We start from the raw sequence: 26656 nt of genomic DNA on the forward strand, positions 1-26656 counted from the left end.
AGGAAATTAACATTGTCTTGGGTTAATTCCTTGTAGGATGGTATAAATTGCCAATGTGCATAGGAAATTAACAGTGTCTTGGGGTAATTCCTTGTAGGCTGAGTAGATACATAGCAGGATGGTGAAAATGTTGTCCCTTTCTTCCTTCATTGGTAAGAACAAGCAAGATCACCCTCTTCTGATCAACTCAGTATATTTTTAAATGCCCTGATTTGGCTCTGAATATGATCATGATAAGAGATTCCATTGAATATCACACTTACAAAATGAAGACTGATTTCCTGTGTACAGAAATCTTTTTGAGTAATGAAACTAGGGACTATTGTAAAAGAATCTGAACCATTGAGGTAGAATTGTAATGAGTTCTGGCCAATGAAAAAATATTTCAGTTCAACTGATTCTGCCTAAGCTGACTAGAAAGTCAGTGTTGCATGACTATAGGTGACAAGAAGTCAGTGTTACATGACTAGGGTGACTTGGAAGTATGTGTTATTTGACTAGGGTGACTGAGAAATCAGTGTTCTATGACAGTTGTGACTAGGATGTCAGCCTTACTTGGAGATGGATATGAAGTGTGACCTAACACAGTCCATGGAATGGGATTCAGACAGAAAGGTGAGCCCAGAGCTGGTACGCATGTTCACGAAAGTCCATAATTTTGGGATGACCTTCTTAACGAGGATATGATGATACACTTCTTGACTACAAAATCTCACTTTTGGATGGTGTTAAGGATTGACTTTAACTTTTGTGCCTGAATGTGTTGGTTGAGAGAAATGACATTTAATTGTAATTTAATTTCTTCAGGTTTGTTTTGCTAACAGATTTGCTGATACTTTTATTTCAGGGTGTCATTGGTGACATCGGCACTTTTGATGAGCTCTCCGCCAGGGGAACTGAATTCTATGAGCTTCTCGAAGATCCAGATCATAAGGAGCAGGACTTGCATGATTCAGATGTGAAAGAGGACGTGACAGAATCTGATGGACAGATTAAGGTATGAATGACAGTTACATTAAGTTTCTCACTAGTCATTCCTACCCTGACAGATTTAAGTTATGAATGGCAGTTACATTAAGGTTTTCTTTAGTCATTCTATACCTGACAGATTAATGCATTAATGGCGTTACATTAAGTTTCTCACTAGTCATTTCATACCTGACAGATTATGAATGACAGTTACTTTAAGTTTCTCACTAATCATTCCATCCCTGACAGATTAAGTTATGAATGACAGTTACATTGAGTTTCTCACTAGTCATTCCATCCCTGACAGATTAAGGTATGAATGACAGTTACATTAAGTTTCTCTCTAGTCAATCCATCCCTGACATTGATGACCAAATTACATTGTATATCAGCAAAGAATAACTGTCTCATATATAATCATATTTGTTATCTTACTGAAGAAAATATTTTCTAATGTATTAGATGCATGCCATGAAGGCCTTCAGAGCTACATAGAGCAGTGTTTCTTGATTTTTAGCCCATCAGCAAGGCTTCTGCTGAAAATGGCTAAATGTATTTGTTAATTTGCCTACTTTTCACTCAAAACCATATGCACTGATAGCTTTATTTTATCACAAAATAATTTATGTATAAAATAAGAAAAATTACTTAGTTGACATTTGGACTTGGACAAAGCAAAAACTAAGGCAATTCATGAGTTAGACTGTCCTGGCAGGAAACAGTAATAATCACTTGATAATTAACTTGGGTCTTTATGTTAATACTCCAAATAGATCTGAATCAGAACTTAGGAAGGCAGATTTATGAATTTAATTTATGAAGTAATTTATTATTATATTTTGAAATGAGTTACTGTGTGTTGTATTATCCCCAAAAGAAGGCTAGATTTTAATTAAACAATGCTGATTCTTTGGTCATTTGGCAGGATTTTAGATTTTTCGGCCCATAGGAGATCACTGTTACAACTATTGCACAGTTAGTAAAAACAGTCATATATATAGCCAACAATGGAAGATAAGAGACTCACAATGCACACTAATGATGAAGGTTTAATGAAGTAATAAATTCATTGCATGTTAGTTTACAGGGATGTATGGAATGTTATGATCATCGTAAACTGGTCACTCTGGTGAAGGGTATATGATTTTTAAGACTGTCATATCATTCAGTACACTCTGGTGAAGGGTATATGATTTTTAAGACTGTCATATCATTTCAGCACACTCTGGTGAAGGATATATGAGGTTTTATACTGTCATAATATTCCATACACTTTGTTGAAGGATATATCATGTTTTTAATTCTCATAATAATTGGGGTTCTCCCATAATTGCTCGAAATTCAACAGACAAGCATGCCCTCCCACACTCACCATGTGGTGGGTGCCCTTTAAAAAAATTTCAGAGAGACAGCAGGGGTGGTGGTGTTGTATGCATTAGGGAAGATGTAAATGCAGAAAGGCAACTTGACTTGGAGTCACATGAAAGTGAGAGTATCTGGGTGGAAATTTTTCAAAATAATGCAAAATCATTCCTAGTTGGTTTCATTTATAGGCCACCTTCCTCCAAAGCAATTTGGAATGATAACATTTTGAAACAAATGGAAAATGTTCTTGCACAGGAGAAAGAAACATATTTACTCGGGGATATAAATAAGGACCTTCTCAATGCTCAGATAAGGAACAACTGGATGGAGTTTATTGAATCATTAGGCCTAGACCAGCTGGTAAATGAGCCCACAAGGGTAACAGAAAAATCAAGCACTCTTATTGATCACATTTATACCAACCTACCAGACAATGTGGCTTGTGTTAATGTACCGAATGTTGGTCTTAGTGACCACTATCCTACTTTTTTTTTGACAAGAAAGGTTAAATGCAAGAAAAATAAGAAAAATACACATAAAACAATCACTTACAGATGGTTCAAAAGTTTAAATGAAGACCAATTTCTCAGTGACCTATATAAAGTTCCATGGAATATGATCCAAAATTTGGATGACACAGATGAAGCTCTGAGGGTGTGGACTGACTTATTCATGGATGTAGTATCTAAGCATGCACCACTAAAAGTACATCGAGTAAAGACTGAAATTCAACCTACTTGGCTTACTACCAAAATCCTAGATGCTATGAAAACACGAGACCAATTCAAGGCTATGGGAAACCATGCAGAATATAAAGTATGGAGAAATAAAGTAACAAGTATGATTAAAAAAGCAATAAAAAACTTATTATCAATTATTACTTGAAAACAAAAAGAGCAACACAAACTCCATTTGGAAAGTCTTCAATGAACTTACTGGAGGACCACACAAAGGTCAGACAAATAAAATTCACTCACTTCTGGTAAATGACACCATAGTCACTGATGACACTGACATTGCAAATGTTTTCAATGATTTTTTCACCAACATTAGCACAAAGTTAAAAGAACCAGTGATAGAAAACAACTTTAATGAATTGAAAAAGTTCTGCAGCAGCAAAATCTCAAAGGAGGTATGTTTCTCTCTCCCACCAGTATCAATAAACTTTGCTAAATGTTAAAACGTGTCTCAGTGAACTTGATACCAAGAAAGCTACAGGACTTGATCAGATTGGTCCAGGACTCATTAAATCTTCTGCCTCCGCTATTGTAGATAGCATAACATTCATAATCAATTTAAGTATTGCAGCCTCATCTGTCCCCAAAATATGGAAAACTGCAAAAGTAACTCCTATTCACAAATCTGGTTCTAAGGATGATGCTGATAACTACTGACCAATCTCAATACTACCAAACTTGTCAAAATTGATTGAAAAACAGTCCATGACTCATTCATGTCATATTTAACAAAACACTTGCTGTTACACCCTAATCAATCAGTCTTTAGACAGAAACATTCATGTGAGATTGACTCGATCTCCCTAACTGATAAATGGCTTCAAGCACTTGACCAAGGTAGAATAATAGGATCTGTATTTGTAGATATCAAGAAAGCTTTTATCATGGTGGATCATGAAATCCTTTTGAAGAAACTGAAAATCTACCAGTGTGATGAAAGAACAGTTAGATGGTTTACTTCATACTTGAGTGAGAGAACATGACATGTTTACATAAATAATGTTCTGTCTGAACCTAGAACAATTAGATATGGAGTACCACAAGGCTCAATTCTAGGTCCATTACTGTTTATTTTATTTATTAATGACCTACCATTTTTACTAAGGGACTCAGTATCTGCAGATCTCTAAGAAGATGATACAACATTGTCAGACATCCAAAACACAAAGTATGAACTCAGAATTTCTTTACAAAATATTACTTATCTCAACACAGCAAAAAAGGACATATCTTGATAGTGATGAACTATGTCTGACATGGAAGGGTAAAAATTTTCAAATGGTCTGTCATGATAGACTATTTGGTGTTCTGGTAGATAATAACCTATCATGGACTGAACATATCAGTAAAAAAATGTCAATTCAGGTTTATGGCTTCTCAGTAGGACAAGACATTTTCTCCCTGAAAGGCACAGAAAACTATTTTATAATAGTTACATACAACCCTATTTGGACTACTGTAATACAGTATGGGGTAATTCAAATGATAAAAACATAGCAAAGCTGGCACATCTTCATAAAAGAGCATTAGAGCTAATATCAATCCAGAAAGAAAGCAATTAAAGTTTAACTGGTAAGTTCAAAATAATATCTATTATAGACCGAATCTGTTTGAGAAAAGCCAAATTAATGTACAGGATATCCCATAATAGTGTTCCTGAATATTTACAATCACTATTCCAGTATAGGCTACCTGGTAATACTCCCCACCTGCGATCCATGTCTACCAAACAGTATAAAATTCCCAAACCAAATAACTAGTTATTTAAAAAAAAGTTTCCAATACTCTGGAACTCTGCTCTGGAATAGTATTCCAGTTGAGATTTGAAATACCCACTCTATTTCCTTCTTCCAAACCCAGTATATCCAGTGGCTTCATAGATGTAGCTAAAATAAATAAATTCCTTTATATGAGGGCCTCAAGGTAGATTAGTTCTTAGCGATTTGTGTTACCCTCTTTAAATAAGGTCATTATTATTATTATTATTATAATAATAAACCATTCACTCTGGTGAAGATTTTAAAGACTGCTATAACATTCCATACACTTTGGTGAAAGGTATATGAGGTTTTATATTGTTAGAACATTCTATACACTGGTGAAAGGTATATGAGTTTTGTTTACTGCTATAAAATTTCATACACTTTGGTGAAAGGTATATAAGGTTTTCAGACCTGCCAACCCTACTGAAAAAAATCAGAAGAATCCCTATTTTTGGAACTATCTCCTGATTACCCCGATTTTTAAGAAAAAATCCAGATTTTTCAACTCGAGAAAAAAAAATCTGTATTTTTGTAATTACAAAAATGTCATTTTCCATTTCCCTGTTTCTGTACCTTGTTTTTCTGTGTCTGGTATGTTTCTTATTACTTTACCATATCCGGCTTGATTTCCGGTTTTCATCCACCAATACAAAGAGATTGTCTCTCAGTGTGGTTCTCTTGATCCGACCCCATCAGCAAATCTCAGAATCATAATGGATAAGTTTCTATTCATGAAGCGAAAAAAAGAAGGAAAGGAAGTTATGACTTCACCAGCCAAGAAAAAGAAATGGGATAAAAACTATATGAGTGTTCAGGAGAAGCAGTTTGCTTTCATTTGTCCATCGACTTGCAGGGCCTATCATGCATTCTGCCACTGATGATTGGCTCTTTCCACGTTCAATTCTGTGTCAAAATTGTAGATTTGGTAAAGCTCAAAATCTCTTTGCAGATCATCAGTGATGATTCCTTCCATTCAGAAAAAGGGCAGGTCCTTAAATGATACTACAGCTTGTTTAGCTTGCATGAATAAGTAAGTCATCCTTTAGTGGGTTGCTCTCAGGAAAAAAAAGGATGAATCTGGCCAACTGTTGTTTCCAACCCTTGGGAGAGTAGTGTTATCAATACTTTCAATACCGCACAGCAACAGCAGTGCTGAGAGAGCATTCTCAATGGTAAGAAAAAACAGAACCAGCCAAAGAGCCAGCCTGTCAGCATGAACCCTGAAAGCTATTCTTGTTTGCAAATTTGGCACCCAAGGACAAATAAATGATGCACTTTTGCAGAAATACAAATCTGCAACATACAAGGGACTGAAATAACAAAAGTAAACATCTTTATCATGATATATACACCTTACTCTTGTACCTCCTGATTTTTTACCCTGCCTCCTGATTTTTAATGGTGATTTGGGGGCATATTTCTAATTTTGATTTTTTCAATGTTGGCAGGTCTTGGTTTTATATTCATAACATGCTATACACTTTGGTGAAAGGGCACTGGCATGCAAGTAGGTTTATATCATTGGAATATATAAATATCTATATTATTATTAGCAAGACCTGTGCCTATTTATCAGATGATCTCACATCTGATTGACTAGGTTTTTTTCCCCACCACTTTGTACACTTGTTTTCATCGAATTTGGTAAATTGGCATATATGATCAAGCTCTTGGTTGAGAATGATTATGATTGAGATTCACCTATGAGGGGTGCTAACAAGTTATTATGTACTTTTGAGAGAGTGGCGTATGTAAGGCGAAGTTGTTTGCATTTGAAACATGCACAGTGTAGGGAATGTTGGCATACCTATATGCTACTTTTGATACAATGTGGCTGACATTTCCTTGGATATTGTACGTATAGAAATTGTACATGATCTAAGCACACTGCTAAATAAAATGACTGTTCCCTTGTGCTTAAAAAATCAGCCTGAATTAGTCTAAAGTACACTATCTTTTAAATTAGTACCTATTAAAACTGGGAAAATTAATTTTGCCCAACTGGATAATACCGGCTTCTAAAAGTGCAATGGATGAATTACCAAATATATAAAATGTAAACAAAGTTATTAGATCTGAAGTCCAGGAAGTGAAAACGATCAAGTGGAGCTAGCTTATTTTTGAAAAATGCACATCTGGAGTAAGGCCAAGCTGTATACTCTATAACCCATATTAGACCCATCAATCATACACTGAAATAAAGGGAATTAAAGGTTCTTTCAAAATACCCAAGATATACAAGGTATTTTTTAAATAGCCAGTATAACCAGTGGGGAAACTCTGGGAAATTCTTTTTCTTAAAAATTGTAACCCTATTCAAAATATGAAACTGTAGAGTGCCACCTGAATGAATATATTTAGTCATGAGCAAGATCTGTGAACATTTACAGGGCAATCAAGTGTCTCATTGGCTGTTACGAGGCAATCTAGTTTCTCATTACCAGTCTGAAGACATGATAGTTTACATGGCATTTACTACATAAGTCTGCTTGTTACCAAGACTTGATAATTAACATGGCATTTACTACATAAGTCTGCTTGTTACCATTCTGAAGACATGATAGTTTACATGGCATTTACTACATAAGTCTGCTTGTTATCAAGACTTGATAGTTTACATGGCATTTACTACATAAGTCTGCTTGTTACCAAGACTTGATAGTTTACATGGCATTTACTACATAAGTCTGCTTGTTACCATTCTGAAGACTTGATAGTTTACATGGCATTTACTACATAAGTGTGCTTGTTACCAGTCTGAAGACTTGATAGTTTACATGGCATTTACTACATAAGTCTGCTTGTTACCATTCTGAAGACTTGATAGTTTACATGGCATTTACTACATAAGTGTGCTTGTTACCAGTCTGAAGACTTGATAGTTTACATGGCATTTACTACATAAGTGTGCTTGTTACCAGTCTGAAGACTTGATAGTTTACATGGCATTTACTACATAAGTCTGCTTGTTATCAAGACTTGATAGTTTACATGGCATTTACTACATAAGTGTGCTTGTTACCAGTCTGAAGACTTGATAGTTTACATGGCATTTACTACATAAGTCTGCTTGTTATCAAGACTTGATAATTAACATGGCCATATAATATAACACTATTTCTTGGGAATGCAGCTTAAAGCCATGAAATTTAACTTTCTTACACGGAAATGCAGCTGAGAGCCACAGAATGTATCAGTCTTGCTTGGAAAAGCAGCTTAGAGTCATGAAGTGTAACACTCTTGTTTGGGAAATGCTGCTTAGAGTCATGAAATGTATCACTCTTGCTTGGGAATGCAGCTTGAGTCGTGAAATGTATCACTCTTGATGACAAATGCAGCTTAGAGCCGTGAAATGTAACACTCTTGCTTGGGAAAGAGGCTTAGAGTTGTGAAATGTACCACTCTTGATGACAAATGCAGCTTAGAGCCATGAAATGTAACACTCTTGCTTGGGAATGCAGCTTGAGTCATGAAATGTACCACTCTTGATGACAAATGCAGCTTAGAGCCATGAAATGTAACACTCTTGCTTGGGAAAGAGGCTTAGAGTTGTGAAATGTATCACACTCTGTCATGGTCATAAGTAAATGACCTGTTCACATTTTTAGGCCTTTACTGCAGTTTTTCGCAATTTTTTATATTTTTCAACCATTAATTGTTTTTTCATGAAACCTTTATCAGCATAATTAAGCAGACTACTTTCTGTAGATCAGTGACATATGGTTTGCATGTCCTGATTAAGTTGTACAAATTTTTTTCACTTGGTTGAACTTGTTGACAATATATTGGGGGGGGGACATTGTTAGCACCATTAATTCAAAAAATGATTTCAGGTAGACAAATGAAATTTGGTATGTACGTTTTTGCGCATGTGTAAATGACTTAATTGGATTTCACGCTGGCAAATTTTCAGTATTTTTAATATATGGACTTTTATTATTTCATTTGCAGTGTATTTATGGTATTACAAGCTTTGCAAACAAACACAAAATTAGGGCAGACTTCTAAAGTTAATTGGAAAATTAAAGTGCCTACATGGCTAAATCATTTCTTTAGTCCAGAGATGTTTCAATATCAACTGCATTCTCAATGATGGAGAGGCTACATTAGTTTAGTCAGTAGGTTATTATCCAAGAGTTGCAGTGCACAGATAATAGATCAACAGACTTGTAATCCAAGAGTTGCAGTGCACAGATAGTAGATCAACAGACTTGTAATCCAAGAGTTTCATTGCACAGATAGTAGATCAACAGACTTGTAATCCAAAAGTTGCAGTTCACAGATAGTAGATCAACAGACTTGTAGTCCAAGAGTTGCAGTGCACAGATAGTAGATCAACAGACTTGTAGTCCAAGAGTTGCAGTGCACAGATATTAGATCAACAGACTTGTAATCCAAGATGTGTAGTTTGTGGTTAGTAGATTGTTGGACCTGTAATCCAAGAGTTGCAGTGCACAGATAGTAGATCAACAGACTTGTAATCTAAGACTTGTAGTTTGTGGTTAGTAGATTGTTGGACTTGTAATCTTAGATCAGTGAACTTGCAGTGCAAGAGTTACAGTGTGTAGTTTGTACATCTTAGGACGTGTAATCCAAGAGTTGTAGTGTGTAGTTGGTAGACTCTTGGACTTTTAATCCAAGAGTTACAATGTGTTGTTGGTAGATTGTTGGACTTGTAATCCAAGAGTTGCAATGTTTAGTTGTTACATTGTTGGACTTGAAGTCCCAGAGTTGCAGTGTGGTTAGATCAATGGATTTGTGATCCAAGAGTTGCAGTTTGTAGATGGTAGATGATTGGACTTGTAATCCTAGAGTTTCATTATGTAGTTGGAATAGATACTTTGCTGCTTTTTCCTGATTATGATACAGACAAATAAAGAACGGAAAGTACTATTAGAAACCAACCGAGCAAGGAAGCAACCAATGAACCAATTAATACCCATCCATCCTCATATCTAAATGGGCTTCAGTATATTTTCTTTTTAACAGGCTGAAGAATCTGAACAGTTGGCAGAGGAAGATCAGTCAGAGGGTAGAGTTGGGGTAAGCATTTATCGGCAGTACCTAGCATCCTGCTCTGGATTCATCACTGTACCAGCCATACTTCTGATTGGATTTACCGCCCATGTAAGTGTCTAAAGCACAAACTTTGTTTACAGTATTGCAACATGTATAGTATGCCAGTATCTGTATCGTGTTGACCTAGATCTAATGTAACAGTTTTGTGTATGCCTGCAGAATTTACATGTCTAGTGTGCCAATAACTTATGGCACTCACTCAGATCTAGTTTAACACTTGTATAAGTGCCTGCAGATCACAGTCAGGGTTTAACAGTATTGTATGTATTGGCAGATCAAGTTCTGTCTGGTGTAACAGTTGTGTATATGCTGGCATATCAGGGTCTTTGTCCTTATCTGCTAGACATAATATGAGTAACAAACCCAGACTCTTATGGCATGATGTAACAGCAGGTCTTGGTCCTGGCTGTTTGTACCTGCAGGAGTCACTAGTACATCCCTTAACAATGCTATTGCTGTTTTTAAATATGTGCAGGTCTGATATGTGATATTGAAAACTATAATTTCCAGGTCTGATATGTGATATTGAAAACTATAATTTCCACTACAGCCAGATACAGGTAAATTTTCTATATTAACCTAGTCCTGGTGTCTACTTTTTATTTATGTAAATTATGTGATGCTTTACTAATTTTACCTGTATAAGCCATCATTTGACAGGCAACATTGTCTTACAGTTGATATTATAGCAACCACATCATAAATATCAGTAGTGACACTTAAGTACATTTTTATGTGCATCGGTTGTGTACTGTGCAAAATTATATTGCTGTATAGTTTCTGGCACTGTTGGATAAATACAGTTAAGTTTTCTATATATAGTTTAGCAATAGTATCTTCATCATAGTCAAAATAAGCAATGCTTTAGTGATTTTACTTGTACAGCAGTCAGTTGGTCTTTCCTGCAGGAAACTTTTATTAGAATTGATATTTTAGCATCCATCTTCAAGTTTTTAGTGACACTCAAGTACTCTACCCATATTGGTGGCCATTTAACCCTTTTTCAAGTAATTGTCATAGTGTTTAGCTCACCACATAACACTCTGCCTTGCCACACCTGTATCAGACCTGCCAGCCCATATGATTTTGCCATAATTCTTATGGAAATGACCCTTGAAATAGGGACTTAATAAATTCACAAAATACAGAAATACTATTGTTTGTGACAAAATCTGGAAATTGGCTTGTCCATGTTTGATTCAAATCTGGGTTTCATATTATTTTCAGTGTTAATGGTCAGGGAACCAGACCAACTTTACCATAATATCTCAGATGCTTTAAACTGTATGTATTTTGTGATGCAAAATGTCTGCATGATCAAGCTGTTGCTTATTTCTTTAAAATGGCATCCTCCAACAAGTGACCCTCTGGACAAAAGGGAGAATAAACCTATTAAAAAGTTTTAATGGTAGGGAATGTTCAGATTATTGGCAAAAAATTAGAAGGGCAACTATTACATTTTGTGGACATCATGAGTTGATTAGAGTACATCACATAGATTATGTCAAGTATTTTAAATCAAGAAGCTATTAAGCTCAGTGGGGTCTGGAATTACAGTTTGTGAAACTGTATTGGAGGTAATTAAGTTAAAAAAATTAACTATACAAACTTTTGAGTTGAACACAATGTTTACTATCACTGTATCAGTCTTGCATCACACTTTTGGATTTGTAAATGCATGTTTTCCAGCTTGACAATAGCAGTACATGATATTTTGTTACACCTTACTGAAAACTGGTTGAATTTATGGAAAGTAATCGACTGCCTTATTGAGAAGGTCTTGTTAGGGTTGGTAGTCTGCTGTATAGATTGTCTGCTCTGTTTTATCTTACATATCTTGACAACAGTCAAACCGATTGTAAGTTTTGTAAATATTTGACACATGGGACTAAGAACCACCCTACTTGTGTTGCTTGCTCCAGTTGCCAATCTACGAATACATGTCAGACTTGCATATTATGGAGAGAAAGTCATTGGGCTGTAGTACTGGAGATACTTAAGGGTATGGCACAAAAGTACACCTTGAGGGTTGGAGACATCATCAGTTTGCATGCTGATATAATGGCAAAAAATGATTGGCTTCTCCATGGGTATCACACTTCACACAGTCAGTCAAACCATGAAGCAGTCCAAGCTAGCTATCGTGGTCTGCAACAGCTTTGACTCTTTGACACCTCCCTCACCATTACACCGTAATAAACCCTTCTAGGCAGAACCAGTAAGCCGTTTTACACATGGGCTCAATGCCCAAACACCTTTATCACCAGCCATTCATTAAGATCAAGATAAAAATAAACCTCCTCAGTTACTCTTTCACACTTCAGATGTACAGACCAACAAAATGGATCAAATATCCATGCTACTTCCAAGCTTAAGGAACTGGACAACATAATGCCAACACTGATGGTCCTATTTCCCAATGACAGGAGTCTGGTATATAACTCAGATCACAATGGGTCAATAACACAATGGGTCAATAACACAGCCAATCATCCATTGTCAGATGAACAGTCTTTGTACAGTTGCCAAACCCACTTAATACATTCACTCTTATGGATAAGCCTAACCCGAATAGTTCCATGAGGTACTCACTGCAAATGATGCCTAGCATAGTGCCTCACTACCCAGGGGATGTTGCATCATTTTGTTCTCAAGCCTTTGCCACTCAAAGGAAGCCTTTACTTAGCGACCATTTGGAAGTTACTGTATCTCACCACCACATGCATTTTAAGTCAAAGATAATAGGCCTTTATCAACTGCATTTGAGCAAGATCAAGATTAAAGCAAGCCTACTCAGCTATTACCTTGCACAGCAGTATGGACCATTTTTATGAATAAAATATCTCTAAATGACAACACCATGTCATGCATTATAAAATGGCACTGTTCTTTAAAAACTGGACTCTTCCATGTGTCTCAAATCGCAACAGATCACTACCATAGTCAATCTTTCCATTTAAACAAAAGACAGGAGGTCTTTAAGCTGTATCGACCAGTTCTGTGATCAAATGTCTCCAATCCTGTTTCACCATAAATTAAGGCACAGTGTTATGAAGGATAAAATGGCACTGTTCCATCCAAATGAGACTCTGCCACATGGCTCAGATCGTAAAAGGTTGCAATCATAGTCAGTCTTCCTATATAAGCCAAATAACAAAAGGTCTGCTTCACACCACAAGGCACTCTCAAGGCTTATTATCTCCATAGTTGTGCCACATTATCTGCTTAATATGGACGCTTATCATGAGAAACAGTCATGAAGACTCATTACAAGTTAAAAGACAGGGTTCTCAAGAATCATTGTGGATAAAAGCACAAAAGGTTTGGTCCAACCCAGTTTCTCTCAATGCCATCAGATATGGATTGTTCACAGTCGATACCAGACCCAGTCTACCTTATGATGATCTAATATCCCCACATCTGCACTCAAATCCACACTGGGGCAAGACCTACTGTGTAGTACCATTACAGTTACATGTTGGTGCCTTTTGGACCAGTTCCTATTATGTACCTAGGGCAGTGATGGCTTCAGTTTGTACCAAGAGCCATCAGGTGTTACTCAGTGCAAAAGTGGTCATCACTACCGTAGGTCACTTATTTATGAGGCCATTAGAATGATACTATTATCCCAATGAATCTTTGCTCCTTGAAGTAAACAATGCATATGAGGTCTCGTATCCTGAATGGGAGAAACTCCCTTAGTTTAAATTTTGTGGTCCCTTGCAGGTACAGCCTTCGAGGTGACAGTTTGTATGGATGATCAAGCACATTGGGCTGTGGTGCATATCTCCTCCCATCATTCCAGGTTCTCAGTGGTCACTCAGGATCGTCTTTTGTATATGACTATCCTAGAGATCAAATCCATATGGAAGCATTCCAACGGTGGTAGGAGAATCTGCTTGGAAGGGCATTCTAATTTTTTATGACATCTCCACTGTAGTGAATATCCCAGATGGCATGGGGGAACGATGCCCCTAACCCCTGTGTTCTTAAGGCAGAATTTCTAAGCTGGTGTCTTCAACAACTTATCCATCACCATCAGCATATACGTCTGGCTACTGGCATTAGCGGACTCACTGTCCCATAAGAATTGGCTAATACAAGCAAAATTGTCACTTTATCCGTTGTTTTTCACTAACACATGTGCCCACTGAGATCTACAGTTGGTGGATCTATTGGTGACAAGGGGGATTGCAAAGCTCCCAGCCTTTATCTCACCAGGCCCAGATCTGAAAGACTGGCCCGTCAGTGCTTCTCACAATGAATGGAACAGTTTGGATGCATATGCACACCCTCCAACACACTTATTTCCGAATATGATAACAGAGAGCAAGAAAATCTGAGTGTTGCCTTATCCTGAATCCTTCACTCAAGTTGGAAAAATCATGGGTTCAGTGACCTAATCAATACAGCAGCCATAATCTCCAGGATAAAAGATATTTCCTCATTAGTTCATGAAGCCAGAACGTCTGGCATTCAGTCCCAGTCTGGACTTGTTGATGCACATTTAGATCATATTAAACAAGCCCTCATGAACAAGTTGTGGAGAAAGTCACAAGAGCAAGACAACCCTCCACTTGATGTGTACAAAGGCAAAGGAGAATTTTCACGCAGTGTTGTGATGTGAACACAATGCACCACTGATTGCTTTGATACCTCAATAGCTAGCTTCCTACTTTGCGCTTTGATGCGAAATATCTAGGACCAGTTATGATTCAAGTCTATTGTAACATGATTTCCAATATGCTGAGTCATCATGGAAGAGAGGAAATTAAACCAGATCGGTCTGCTGTCAATTTCAAGTTCATACGTCCAAAGGTGTTGATTTGTGCCAAAAGTGGATGTGTAATTGGTGCTATACTGGCTTAATAAGAAACTTTTAAATACACCTTCGAGAACTTCATTGGTTCACCTCTCGTATAAGACCTACTTCCTATTTGTGCTAGTGACAGCAGGTAGAATTAGCAAGACACATACTTTATTAGTTGACCTGAACTACTTGCATTCAGACATGAGGGGACAGTATAACTCATGATAGCTACTTGCATTCAGACATGAGGGGACAGTATAACTCATGATAGCTACTTGCACTCAGACATGAGGGGACAGTGTAACTCATGATAGCTACTTACATTCAGACATGATGGGACAGTGTAACTCATGATAGCTACTTGCATTCAGACATGAGGGGACACTATAACTCATGATAGCTACTTGCATTCAGACATGAGGGGACACTATAACTCATGATAGCTACTTGCATTCAGACATGAGGGTACACTATAACTCATGATAGCTACTTGCATTCAGACATGAGGGGACAGTATAACTCATGATAGCTACTTGCATTCAGACATGAGGATACACTATAACTCATGATAGCTACTTGCATTCAGACATGAGGGGACAGTGTAACTCATGATAGCTACTTGCATTCAGACATGAGGGTACACTATAACTCATGATAGCTACTTGCATTCAGACATGAGGGGACAGTATGACTCATGATAGCTACTTGCATTCAGACATGAGGGGACAGTATAACTCATGATAGCTACTTGCATTCAGACATGAGGGTACACTATAACTCATGATAGCTACTTGCATTCAGACATGAGGGGACAGTGTAACTCATGATAGCTACTTGCATTCAGACATGAGGGGACACTATAACTGATGATAGCTACTTGCATTCAGACATGAGGGGACAGTATAACTGATGATAGCTACTTGCATTCAGACATGAGGGGACAGTGTAACTGATGATAGCTACTTGCATTCAGACATGAGGGGACAGTATAACTCATGATAGCTACTTGCATTCAGACATGAGGGGACACTATAACTCATGATAGCTACTTGCATTCAGACATGAGGGGACAGTATAACTCATGATAGCTACTTGCATTCAGACATGAGGGGACAGTATAACTCATGATAGCTACTTGCATTCAGACATGAGGGGACAGTATAACTCATGATAGCTACTTACATTCAGACATGAGGGGACAGTATAACTCATGATAGCTACTTGCATTCAGACATGAGGGGACAGTGTAACTCATGATAGCTACTTGCATTCAGACATGAGGGGACAGTATAACTCATGATAGCTACTTGCATTCAGACATGAGGGGACAGTGTAACTCATGATAGCTACTTGCATTCAGACATGAGGGTACACTATAACTCATGATAGCTACTTGCATTCAGACATGAGGGTACACTGTAACTCATGATAGCTACTTGCATTCAGACATGAGGGGACAGTATAACTCATGATAGTTACTTGCATTCAGACATGAGGGGACAGTATAACTCATGATAGCTACTTGCATTCAGACATGAGGGGACAGTGTAACTCATGATAGCTACTTGCATTCAGACATGAGAGTACACTATAACTCATGATAGCTACTTGCATTCAGACATGAGGGGACAGTATAACTCATGATAGCTACTTGCATTCAGACATGAGGGGACAGTGTAACTCATGATAGCTACTTGCATTTAGACATGAGGGGACAGTATAACTCATGATTGCTACATGCATTCAGACATGAGGGGACAGTATAACTCATGATAGCTACTTGCATTCAGACATGAGGGGACAGTATAACTCATGATAGCTACTTGCATTCAGACATGAGGGGACAGTATAACTCATGATAGCTACTTACATTCAGACATGAGGGGACAGTATAACTCGTGATAGCTACTTGCATTCAGACATGAGGGGACAGTGTAACTCATGATAGCTACTTGCATTCAGACATGAGGGGACAGTGTAACTCATGATAGCTACTTGCATTCAGACATGAGGGGACAGTATAACTCATGATAGCTACTTGCATTCAGACATGAGGGGACAGTGTAACTCATGATAGCTACTTGCATTCAGACATGAACGGACAGTGTAACTCATGATAGCTACTTGCATTCAGACATGAGGGGACAGTGTAACTCATGATAGCTACATGCATTCAGACATGAGGGGACAGTATAACTCATGATAGCTACTTGCATTCAGACATGAGGGGACAGTATAACTCATGATAGCTACTTGCATTCAGACATGAGGGGACAGTATAACTCATGATAGCTACTTGCATTCAGACATGAGGGGACAGTATAACTCATGATAGCTACTTGCATTCAGACATGAGGGGACAGTGTAACTCATGATAGCTACATGCATTCAGACATGAGGGGACAGTGTAACTCATGATAGCTACTTGCATTCAGACATGAGAGTACACTATAACTCATGATAGCTACTTGCATTCAGACATGAGGGGACAGTGTAACTCATGATAGCTACTTGCATTCAGACATGAGGGGACAGTGTAACTCATGATAGCTACTTGCATTCAGACATGAGGGGACAGTGTAACTCATGATAGCTACATGCATTCAGACATGAGGGGACAGTGTAACTCATGATAGCTACTTGCATTCAGACATGAGCGGACAGTGTAACTCATGATAGCTACTTGCATTCAGACATGAGGGGACAGTGTAACTCATGATAGCTACTTGCATTCAGACATGAGGGGACAGTGTAACTCATGATAGCTACTTGCATTCAGACATGAGGGGACAGTATAACTCATGATAGCTACATGCATTCAGACATGAGGGGACAGTATAACTCATGATAGCTACATGCATTCAGACATGAGGGGACAGTATAACTCATGATAGCTACATGCATTCAGACATGAGGGGACAGTATAACTCATGATAGCTACTTGCATTCAGACATGAGGGGACAGTGTAACTCATGATAGCTACTTGCATTCAGACATGAGGGGACAGTGTAACTCATGATAGCTACTTGCATTCAGACATGAGGGGACAGTGTAACTCATGATAGCTACTTGCATTCAGACATGAGGGGACAGTGTAACTCATGATAGCTACTTGCATTCAGACATGAGGGGACAGTATAACTCATGATAGCTACTTGCACTCAGACATGAGGGGACAGTATAACTCATGGTAGCTACTTGCACTCAGACATGAGGGGACAGTATAACTCATGATAGCTACCTGCATTCAGACATGAGGGGACAGTATAACTCATGATAGCTACCTGCATTCAGACATGAGGGGACAGTGTAACTCATGATAGCTACCTGCATTCAGACATGAGGGGACAGTGTAACTCATGATAGCTACCTGCATTCAGACATGAGGGGACAGTGTAACTCATGATAGCTACTTGCATTCAGACATGAGGGGACAGTGTAACTCATGATAGCTACTTGCATTCAGACATGAGGGGACAGTGTAACTCATGATAGCTACTTGCATTCAGACATGAGGGGACAGTGTAACTCATGATAGCTACATGCATTCAGACATGAGGGGACAGTGTAACTCATGATAGCTACTTGCATTCAGACATGAGCGGACAGTGTAACTCATGATAGCTACTTGCATTCAGACATGAGGGGACAGTGTAACTCATGATAGCTACTTGCATTCAGACATGAGGGGACAGTGTAACTCATGATAGCTACTTGCATTCAGACATGAGGGGACAGTATAACTCATGATAGCTACATGCATTCAGACATGAGGGGACAGTATAACTCATGATAGCTACATGCATTCAGACATGAGGGGACAGTATAACTCATGATAGCTACATGCATTCAGACATGAGGGGACAGTATAACTCATGATAGCTACTTGCATTCAGACATGAGGGGACAGTGTAACTCATGATAGCTACTTGCATTCAGACATGAGGGGACAGTGTAACTCATGATAGCTACTTGCATTCAGACATGAGGGGACAGTGTAACTCATGATAGCTACTTGCATTCAGACATGAGGGGACAGTGTAACTCATGATAGCTACTTGCATTCAGACATGAGGGGACAGTATAACTCATGATAGCTACTTGCACTCAGACATGAGGGGACAGTATAACTCATGGTAGCTACTTGCACTCAGACATGAGGGGACAGTATAACTCATGATAGCTACCTGCATTCAGACATGAGGGGACAGTATAACTCATGATAGCTACCTGCATTCAGACATGAGGGGACAGTGTAACTCATGATAGCTACCTGCATTCAGACATGAGGGGACAGTGTAACTCATGATAGCTACCTGCATTCAGACATGAGGGGACAGTGTAACTCATGATAGCTACTTGCATTCAGACATGAGGGGACAGTGTAACTCATGATAGCTACTTGCATTCAGACATGAGGGGACAGTGTAACTCATGATAGCTACTTGCATTCAGACATGAGGGGACAGTGTAATTCATGATAGCTCCTTGCATTCAGACATGAGGGGACAGTGTAACTCATGATAGCTACTTGCATTCAGACATGAGGGGACAGTGTAACTCATGATAGCTACTTGCATTCAGACATGAGGGGACAGTGTAACTCATGATAGCTACTTGCATTCAGACATGAGGGGACAGTGTAACTCATGATAGCTACATGCATTCAGACATGAGGGGACAGTGTAACTCATGATAGCTACTTGCATTCAGACATGAGGGGACAGTATAACTCATGATAGCTACATGCATTCAGACATGAGGGGACAGTATAACTCATGATAGCTACATGCATTCAGACATGAGGGGACAGTATAACTCATGATAGCTACTTGCATTCAGACATGAGGGGACAGTATAACTCATAGCTACTTGCATTCAGACATGAGGGGACAGTATAATTCATGATAGCTACTTGCATTCAGACATGAGGGGACAGTGTAACTCATGATAGCTACTTGCATTCAGACATGAGGGGACAGTGTAACTCATGATAGCTACTTGCATTCAGACATGAGGGGACAGTATAACTCATGGTAGCTACTTACATTCAGACATGAGGGGACAGTATAACTCATGATAGCTACTTGCATTCAGACATGAGGGGACAGTGTAACTCATGATAGCTACTTGCATTCAGACATGAGGGGACAGTGTAACTCATGATAGCTGCTTGCATTCAGACATGAGGGGACAGTATAACTCATGGTAGCTACTTACATTCAGACATGAGGGGACAGTATAACTCATGATAGCTACTTGCATTCAGACATGAGGGGACAGTGTAACTCATGATAGCTACTTGCATTCAGACATGAGGGGACAGTGTAACTCATGATAGCTACTTGCATTCAGACATGAGGGGACAGTATAACTCATGATAGCTACTTACATTCAGACATGAGGGGACATTATAACTCATGATAGCTACTTGCATTCAGGCATGAGGGGACAGTGTAACTCATGATAGCTACTTGCATTCAGACATGAGGGTACACTATAACTCATGATAGCCACTTGCATTCAGACATGAGGGGACAGTATAACTCATGATAGCTACTTTCATTCAGACATGAGGGTACACTATAACTCATGATAGCTACTTGCATTCAGACATGAGGGGACACTATAACTCATGATAGCTACTTGCATTCAGACATGAGGGGACACTATAACTCATGATTGCTCCTGTTAATGGGGAATCAAACGTTTGCAGTGTCATACCTGTCTACACAGGATGCTTCATCTCAAGGTCATACACCCTCCCAGCCTCCACACAGTTTCATCCATATGGAGTAACTGAAATATTCACAGGATTTTGTACCAATCTTTGTATCAAGGGGAAATGACTTTGCCACCTAGGTGGTCAGATAACTTTAAACTTTTTAGCTAAATCATTTTATCCTGGGAGGGCTTCATTTGCAAGGTAGTATCTCTCCTAAGGTATAAGGTATCTTCAGGGACATACAAATGGTTCAGAATGAGCATGTACAGTATCCATTTTCATTAGGGTCATACAGGTGGTTCAGCATGAACATGTACAGTATCTAGTTTTATCAAATGGTTCATCATGGACATGTACTGTATCCAGTTTTGTTGGTTCATCATGGGCATGTACTGTATCCAGTTTTGTCAAATGGTTCATCATGGGCATGCACTGTATCCAGTTTTGTCAAATGGTTCACCATGGGCATGTACTGTATCCAGTTTTGTCAAATGGTTCATTGTGAGCATGTACAGTATCCCGTTTTGTCAGGTATAGGTGATGCTCACCTTACGCCAATTTGATTTACATGCTTTCATTTTAGCGCCGTTTATGATAAAGATATTACAGTAAATTTGTGCTCGTTTCTACACCATCATGGGCACTATGTGCTGTGACTCACATGCAGCTCATGTACGTATTAAATATGTTAATTTCTTAGAAAATTATGCATATATAATCATTTCTTGAAAACTTTGATCTATAAGAACTTTTTATTTTCGATTTATGCCAGTTTTGATTTTAGCCATAACCTCAGGAACAAATCTATGTCGTAAATCAGCATCACCTGTACATGCACATGGTTAACCATGAGCATGAATGGTATCCAGTTTTGTCAGATGGTTAACCATGAGTATGAATGGTATCCAGTTTTGTCAGATGGTTAACCATGAGCATGAATGGTATCCAGTTTTGTCAGATGGTTAACCATGAGCATGAATGGTATCCAGTTTTGTCAGATGGTTAACCATGAGTATGAATGGTATCCAGTTTTGTCAGATGGTTAACCATGAGCATGAATGGTATACAGTTTTGTCAGCTTTAACAGTGAGCATGAATGGTATCCAGTTTTGTCAGGTTTAACAGTGAGTTTGAATAGACCCATGGGTCAAGCTAGACTTGAATTTTAGGGAGAAGTGACTTTTCCTTTTCGACAGAACAAGGAGAAGTGAGGGATGAAAAGGGAGAAATGAGAGCTTAACATTAGAGAAGTGGAAAAGCAAAGCAAGACATGCAATATATATATATATGTATGTATATATATATATATATATATATATATATATATATATATATATATATATATATATATATATATATATATATATAAACAGTAAAACCTGTTATGAGATCGTCCTTTTGTCTCATTTTAGTTGGATGTTGTTCGATTGTTATTAAGGTGTTAACATTATGAGTGCTTAGTTGTAATATTGACTGTATAGACAGTTTTTTCACGTGGCTTTGGGAAAATATGACAAATTTATTATGTGCACTGCATATCTAACAATTAATGAAATAAAAAGAAACAGTTATCTCATCCAGAAATGGGATCATTTGCACAAAGACAAAAGTCATTGGCTTAATTCAAAGAAGACATACATGGATTAATTTTATAAACAAAGTGTACAACCCGGTTGTACCAACTTGAATAGATGACAGCTTGATGACTGAGATGTATTCACTATAACATAGGGGAAAAAACAAACAAACAAACATTACAAGTGGAATCCCTCAAACGATTATCACTTGCTGGTTTAATAGACAGAGACCTTATTCACCCCCAGGCAAACAATATATGTGATGACTACCTAAATTTCGGAACTACAGTGGCATATTCGCGACATATACATTAGCATGGTTTATGGAATGTACCATCTGTCACAATATACAATATACAAACTGGTTGCCAGAATCTTTTTTTTCTTTCTTTTTTTCTTGGGCATGCATGTTCTTTATCAGAACAATCTTTACTATTCAAGTGATCATTGTTACAAATGATTATATAACAGTCATTGGGGTCTGTCTTGTCTTTGTTCTTGTGATATGGTCGTTCATAGAGCTGGATATTGGATCCTACTTGTAGATAACGGTGGTAGCTATGATTGTCCAACTACAGTAAGGCCGGGAACCAGCTAAGTGCTGGAATACTCTACAGCAGGGGTCTCAAAATCAAACCACCTTGAGGGCCGCATGAGAGCATTTTTGATGGTACAAGGACCGCATCACCTTTGTTATCTCTTGTAATGCCATTTATTTTGCGGGCCACAGGATATGGCTTGGTGCATATTATAAAACCATTTGGTGCATGTTTAAAAACTCAAATTCATATGCACTGTATTTTAGCAATATGACTTAAAAAGGGAACAACATATGCTATACATTATAATGAATTTTAACTGAGTAACTAGATTACAATATTGTAATTGCAAGCCAATACAAATGCTTAATCAACCACCCTTAATTCAAGAATTTTTCTTTTTACTTTCTAAAAGTTCACTATAAAATGGCAGTTGAAAAGATTTCTAAGCTTATTTGAAACAACCCCTCTACCATGTACATGAGAGCAAATGCACACATCTTTCAGATCATACTGTTTGTCCTAATTTCTTTGTTGCCAAAAAAACTTTACTGTATCTGTTCATAGACCATGCACTGAAGAATTAAAGTCAGTACATGAATGAACTAAACCTTTTTTCAACAAAATTGAGCTTTCTGTGAATTGTATATTTTCCTGAATATATTTTCCCAATGGTTTGCAAAAAGAGACAATCTATTACAGCGGTACTTCCCAGACTTAGCAATGTCTGACCGGTTCACTTATGGTTCCAAACTGATTTTTATGAAGGCAGTAATTTACACGTGGCAGTTAAAATATTCATGTTGCCTATTCTATTCTTAAAATGCAATTGCTATTTACATAAGCTTAAGTTTTGAAACACAAGTTTGTATGTTTTTATCATTCAAGGATAACATGCAGAAATCAACAGTAATGGTTGCTAACTTATGCAGGAAAGGGATTTTGGTCAATCAGCTATCAAAACACATGCCTTTGAATGTGCAAGAGTTTGTTTGTCAGTGCAGTTAATATCAACACCAATTATCTCACCAACTATTTGATGCCTTCAAGACTACGATTCGAATAGAGCTATAACATAACACTAGAACTAACTTGGCCAAAGTGAGGGAGCATTGCAGAATGGACAGTTATTTGATGTTCCTCAAAAAAATCACAGGGCAAAGTCATTTTCTCTTTCCTAGCAGAAGAATTTTACATTTTTTAGGCAACTTAGTTGCCCACTTCACCAGGTAGCATGACCCCTCAAGACCCTTTGAATGAGTCTTTGTTCATTTTAAATTTATGAAACATTAAAATAAATATATGCAGTAGAAAATAATAATTTATATGTGTTGGCAGCCTCTGTGAACAAAGTATTAATATTATCAGGGAAGTTTAAATTTGTTTCCTTCAAATACATTTGCGGATTGCACTAACATTAGAAATATAAACCTGCTACTTCCTGAATCCAGCCCTATTTAAGGGTGAAAAATCATCTTTTAAGTCTATATGATAATAGACAAAGAGCAGTGCTCTAGCACAACATCTCCTCTAGCCATCGTTAGGTGTCACCAATTTTTAAGGTTTGCTTTTGTACATCATCATCATATAAGACACCGCCTGTCAATCCAAGACAAATTTTAGTAAAATTTGAACCATCCATAGATAATTCTAGATTTATTTTGATTAACAATCATTCCTTAAAAGGTGGTAAATATTATTTTTTGAAATTTAAGAATATTTCATGATCTTTTTAGACTGCATGGTACAACATGCTATCATCGATTCATGTTGTTTTTCATGGTTTTCAGCCTACTGGCTATTGCTTGCTCACATCACTGGCAGTTACTTTAAAAACTTATTCACTTGCTGCATCATATATTTATTGTGTTTTGTTTTATTTTGTAACTTCACTGAAACCTGTCAATGACATATAATAAGTGCAATGAGTTCAAGGCTAAAGAAGACACTCAGGAGTTGTGCCTTGCATGTACTAAATATATTTCATCATTATCCTAAAGTGTGTGCAATGCAATATGGTCCTAGACTGTATGGACTATATTTTTGGCAAATGTCATACAATTACACATACAGTTACTATTATAGAGATCTTTGTGACAGATCCATCTGTCTTGACAGCTGTAAGGCTAAACAAACATATTATGACATGGCTTTTAGTGATGGATCAATCCATCCAGCAATGCGCATGGAATGGCTGACACCAGTGCCAGCTAGATCACTTTCCACACAGCCGGTAACCATTCCTACCATATTCCCCGCAGACCAGTCATCCATACTGTTACCATAAAAATGTCGGGCAGAACCGGCATGTCTTGTATTCACTACTTACTCATAGGGTATTGGCTGTGAATTATACGGAGAAGATGGCATTGCATCATCAGCAAAGACGCAAACAAATCCATTTCACTTTCATTGGGGTGGTCAGGTTTAGATAAGTTTATATTTTTTTTATTTCTTCTGGAGGTAAGGTTATTTTATTTACTGAGGAATAAAAACCTATAATATGTTCAGTGCAAAATGTACATGGACTGTGGAAATAAAAGAGAAAATAGAGTACATATTGTATCTTTATTTTAAAGAGAACACATACATATATACGCATGTAAGTAATTTATTAACAACACTGTTCTGTTTGTATTGTCTGCTATGTACAGCTCGAGTCTGAATTCTGTCTAAAATGTCGTGAAATCACAACACGTCTGAATTCTGTCTAAAATGTCGTGAAATCACAACACGTCTGAATTCTGTCTAAAATGTTGTGAAATCACAACATGTCTGAATTCTGTCTAAAATGTCGTGAAATCACAACACGTCTGAATTCTGTCTAAAATGTTGTGAAATCACAACACTTGTTACTTGTTACTAAAGTAACACTGTATACAAAATAAAGCAATAATTATCTTGAAATTATGACCTGTTTTTCTCCAACATTCCAGTAAACCTAAGAGTAAGAGACAGGAATAAAGGTGAAGGACATCTTTAAAATTACATTACCAGTTTTTATGAACCACAATATCTTGGGAACCAGCTTATGTTAATGATTTTTTTAAAGCCCCCAATATAATCAAGATAACCAGTTTCAACTGTATTTTTGTATATTATGGTTGGTTTTGTTGTGGAAGAGATAGCAGTTTATTTACTTGACGTTCTCACCATTTGTCTAGCTTGATCATACAAATATGAATGATTTCTTAAGTTAACCTGACTTTACAGGGTGCCTACATAGCTGCTGACTGGTGCCTTGCTCGCTGGTGAGTGAGTTTGATGTCAATAAAATGTTTAAATTCATAGCTGTCATTGTGAATCCTATAGCTGTTAACCCTGTGTTGTTCCAGGAAAAGTTCTTTATGTGTGCCTTTTTGTTGGAGTGGGGTGCAGAAGGTACTTATATATAATTTTATATGGATGATGGTGGTAACGGAGACTGTTCCTAATAGTTCTTTGTTGAAAACTCTAATTAAAATTCTGTGCATGGTTAACTGTATCAGAAGTGCCTTCCAATCCCCAGCCCTCCTAATTTTTTCTGGAACAACCCTCACCCAGCTTAATATGCACGTTCATTAGTTTATGAGAGATTGGACTACACTCTCCTGAGAGTGTCCCAGATTTTTTAAGGAGCCATACCTCAGATGTTTGAGCTTCCAATCCAACTCTAGGAATTCTTAATCTTCATGGGAGTAAACCAGAACAAGTCTGTTGCCTTATTTAACCATCCAGTCAGGAATAATGTCTTTATCACAATTTATTAATGCAAAAGAAAAATGTGTAGATTTAAAAACAGACACCATCAAAGTTTTATCCTAATGTCATGGCTTAATGAGATGTGTCATTTCTTTGATTTCATGGTTTTTAATAATTACTAACTTGAAGGAAATCGATTAATATAATTCTTATCACTAATTCATGGAGTGGAAAAATAAAACATGGGGGAAATGGATTTTTGAAATCTAATATAACCAGAATAGAATGAGTGCTATGGGTAAATTAAAATTTGTATCTCACTGGAAAAATGAGTTAATATTTCACATGATGGTGTTTGTCAAATGTTGCTTTAAAATGTTGTCCAAGTTTTCCTAATTTGATTATCAAAG

At 37.5% G+C, this 26656-nt stretch overlaps 1 protein-coding gene across 3 annotated transcripts in view; it reads left to right on the forward strand.

The window, feature by feature from the left end:
• Positions 1-26656, forward strand: part of LOC149800811 (ATP-binding cassette sub-family C member 4-like) — a 174220-nt gene that overhangs the window by 96238 nt on the left and 51326 nt on the right. For all 3 annotated transcript variants that reach the window (XR_016420565.1, XM_089954806.1, XM_089954807.1), the window contains 3 exons: positions 848-997; positions 9824-9961; positions 25779-25816. Coding sequence is in view for 2 of the 3 variants with exons in the window: in XM_089954806.1 (XP_089810932.1) it covers positions 848-997; positions 9824-9961; positions 25779-25816 (326 nt within the window). In the remaining variant the exon portion in view is untranslated. The remainder of the gene's footprint in view (positions 1-847; positions 998-9823; positions 9962-25778; positions 25817-26656) is intronic.

Source organism: Sinohyriopsis cumingii, chromosome 4, assembly GCF_028554795.1.
Source record: "Sinohyriopsis cumingii isolate HCF-2022 chromosome 4, ASM2855479v2, whole genome shotgun sequence".
Classification (NCBI taxonomy): Eukaryota; Metazoa; Mollusca; class Bivalvia; order Unionida; family Unionidae; genus Sinohyriopsis; species Sinohyriopsis cumingii.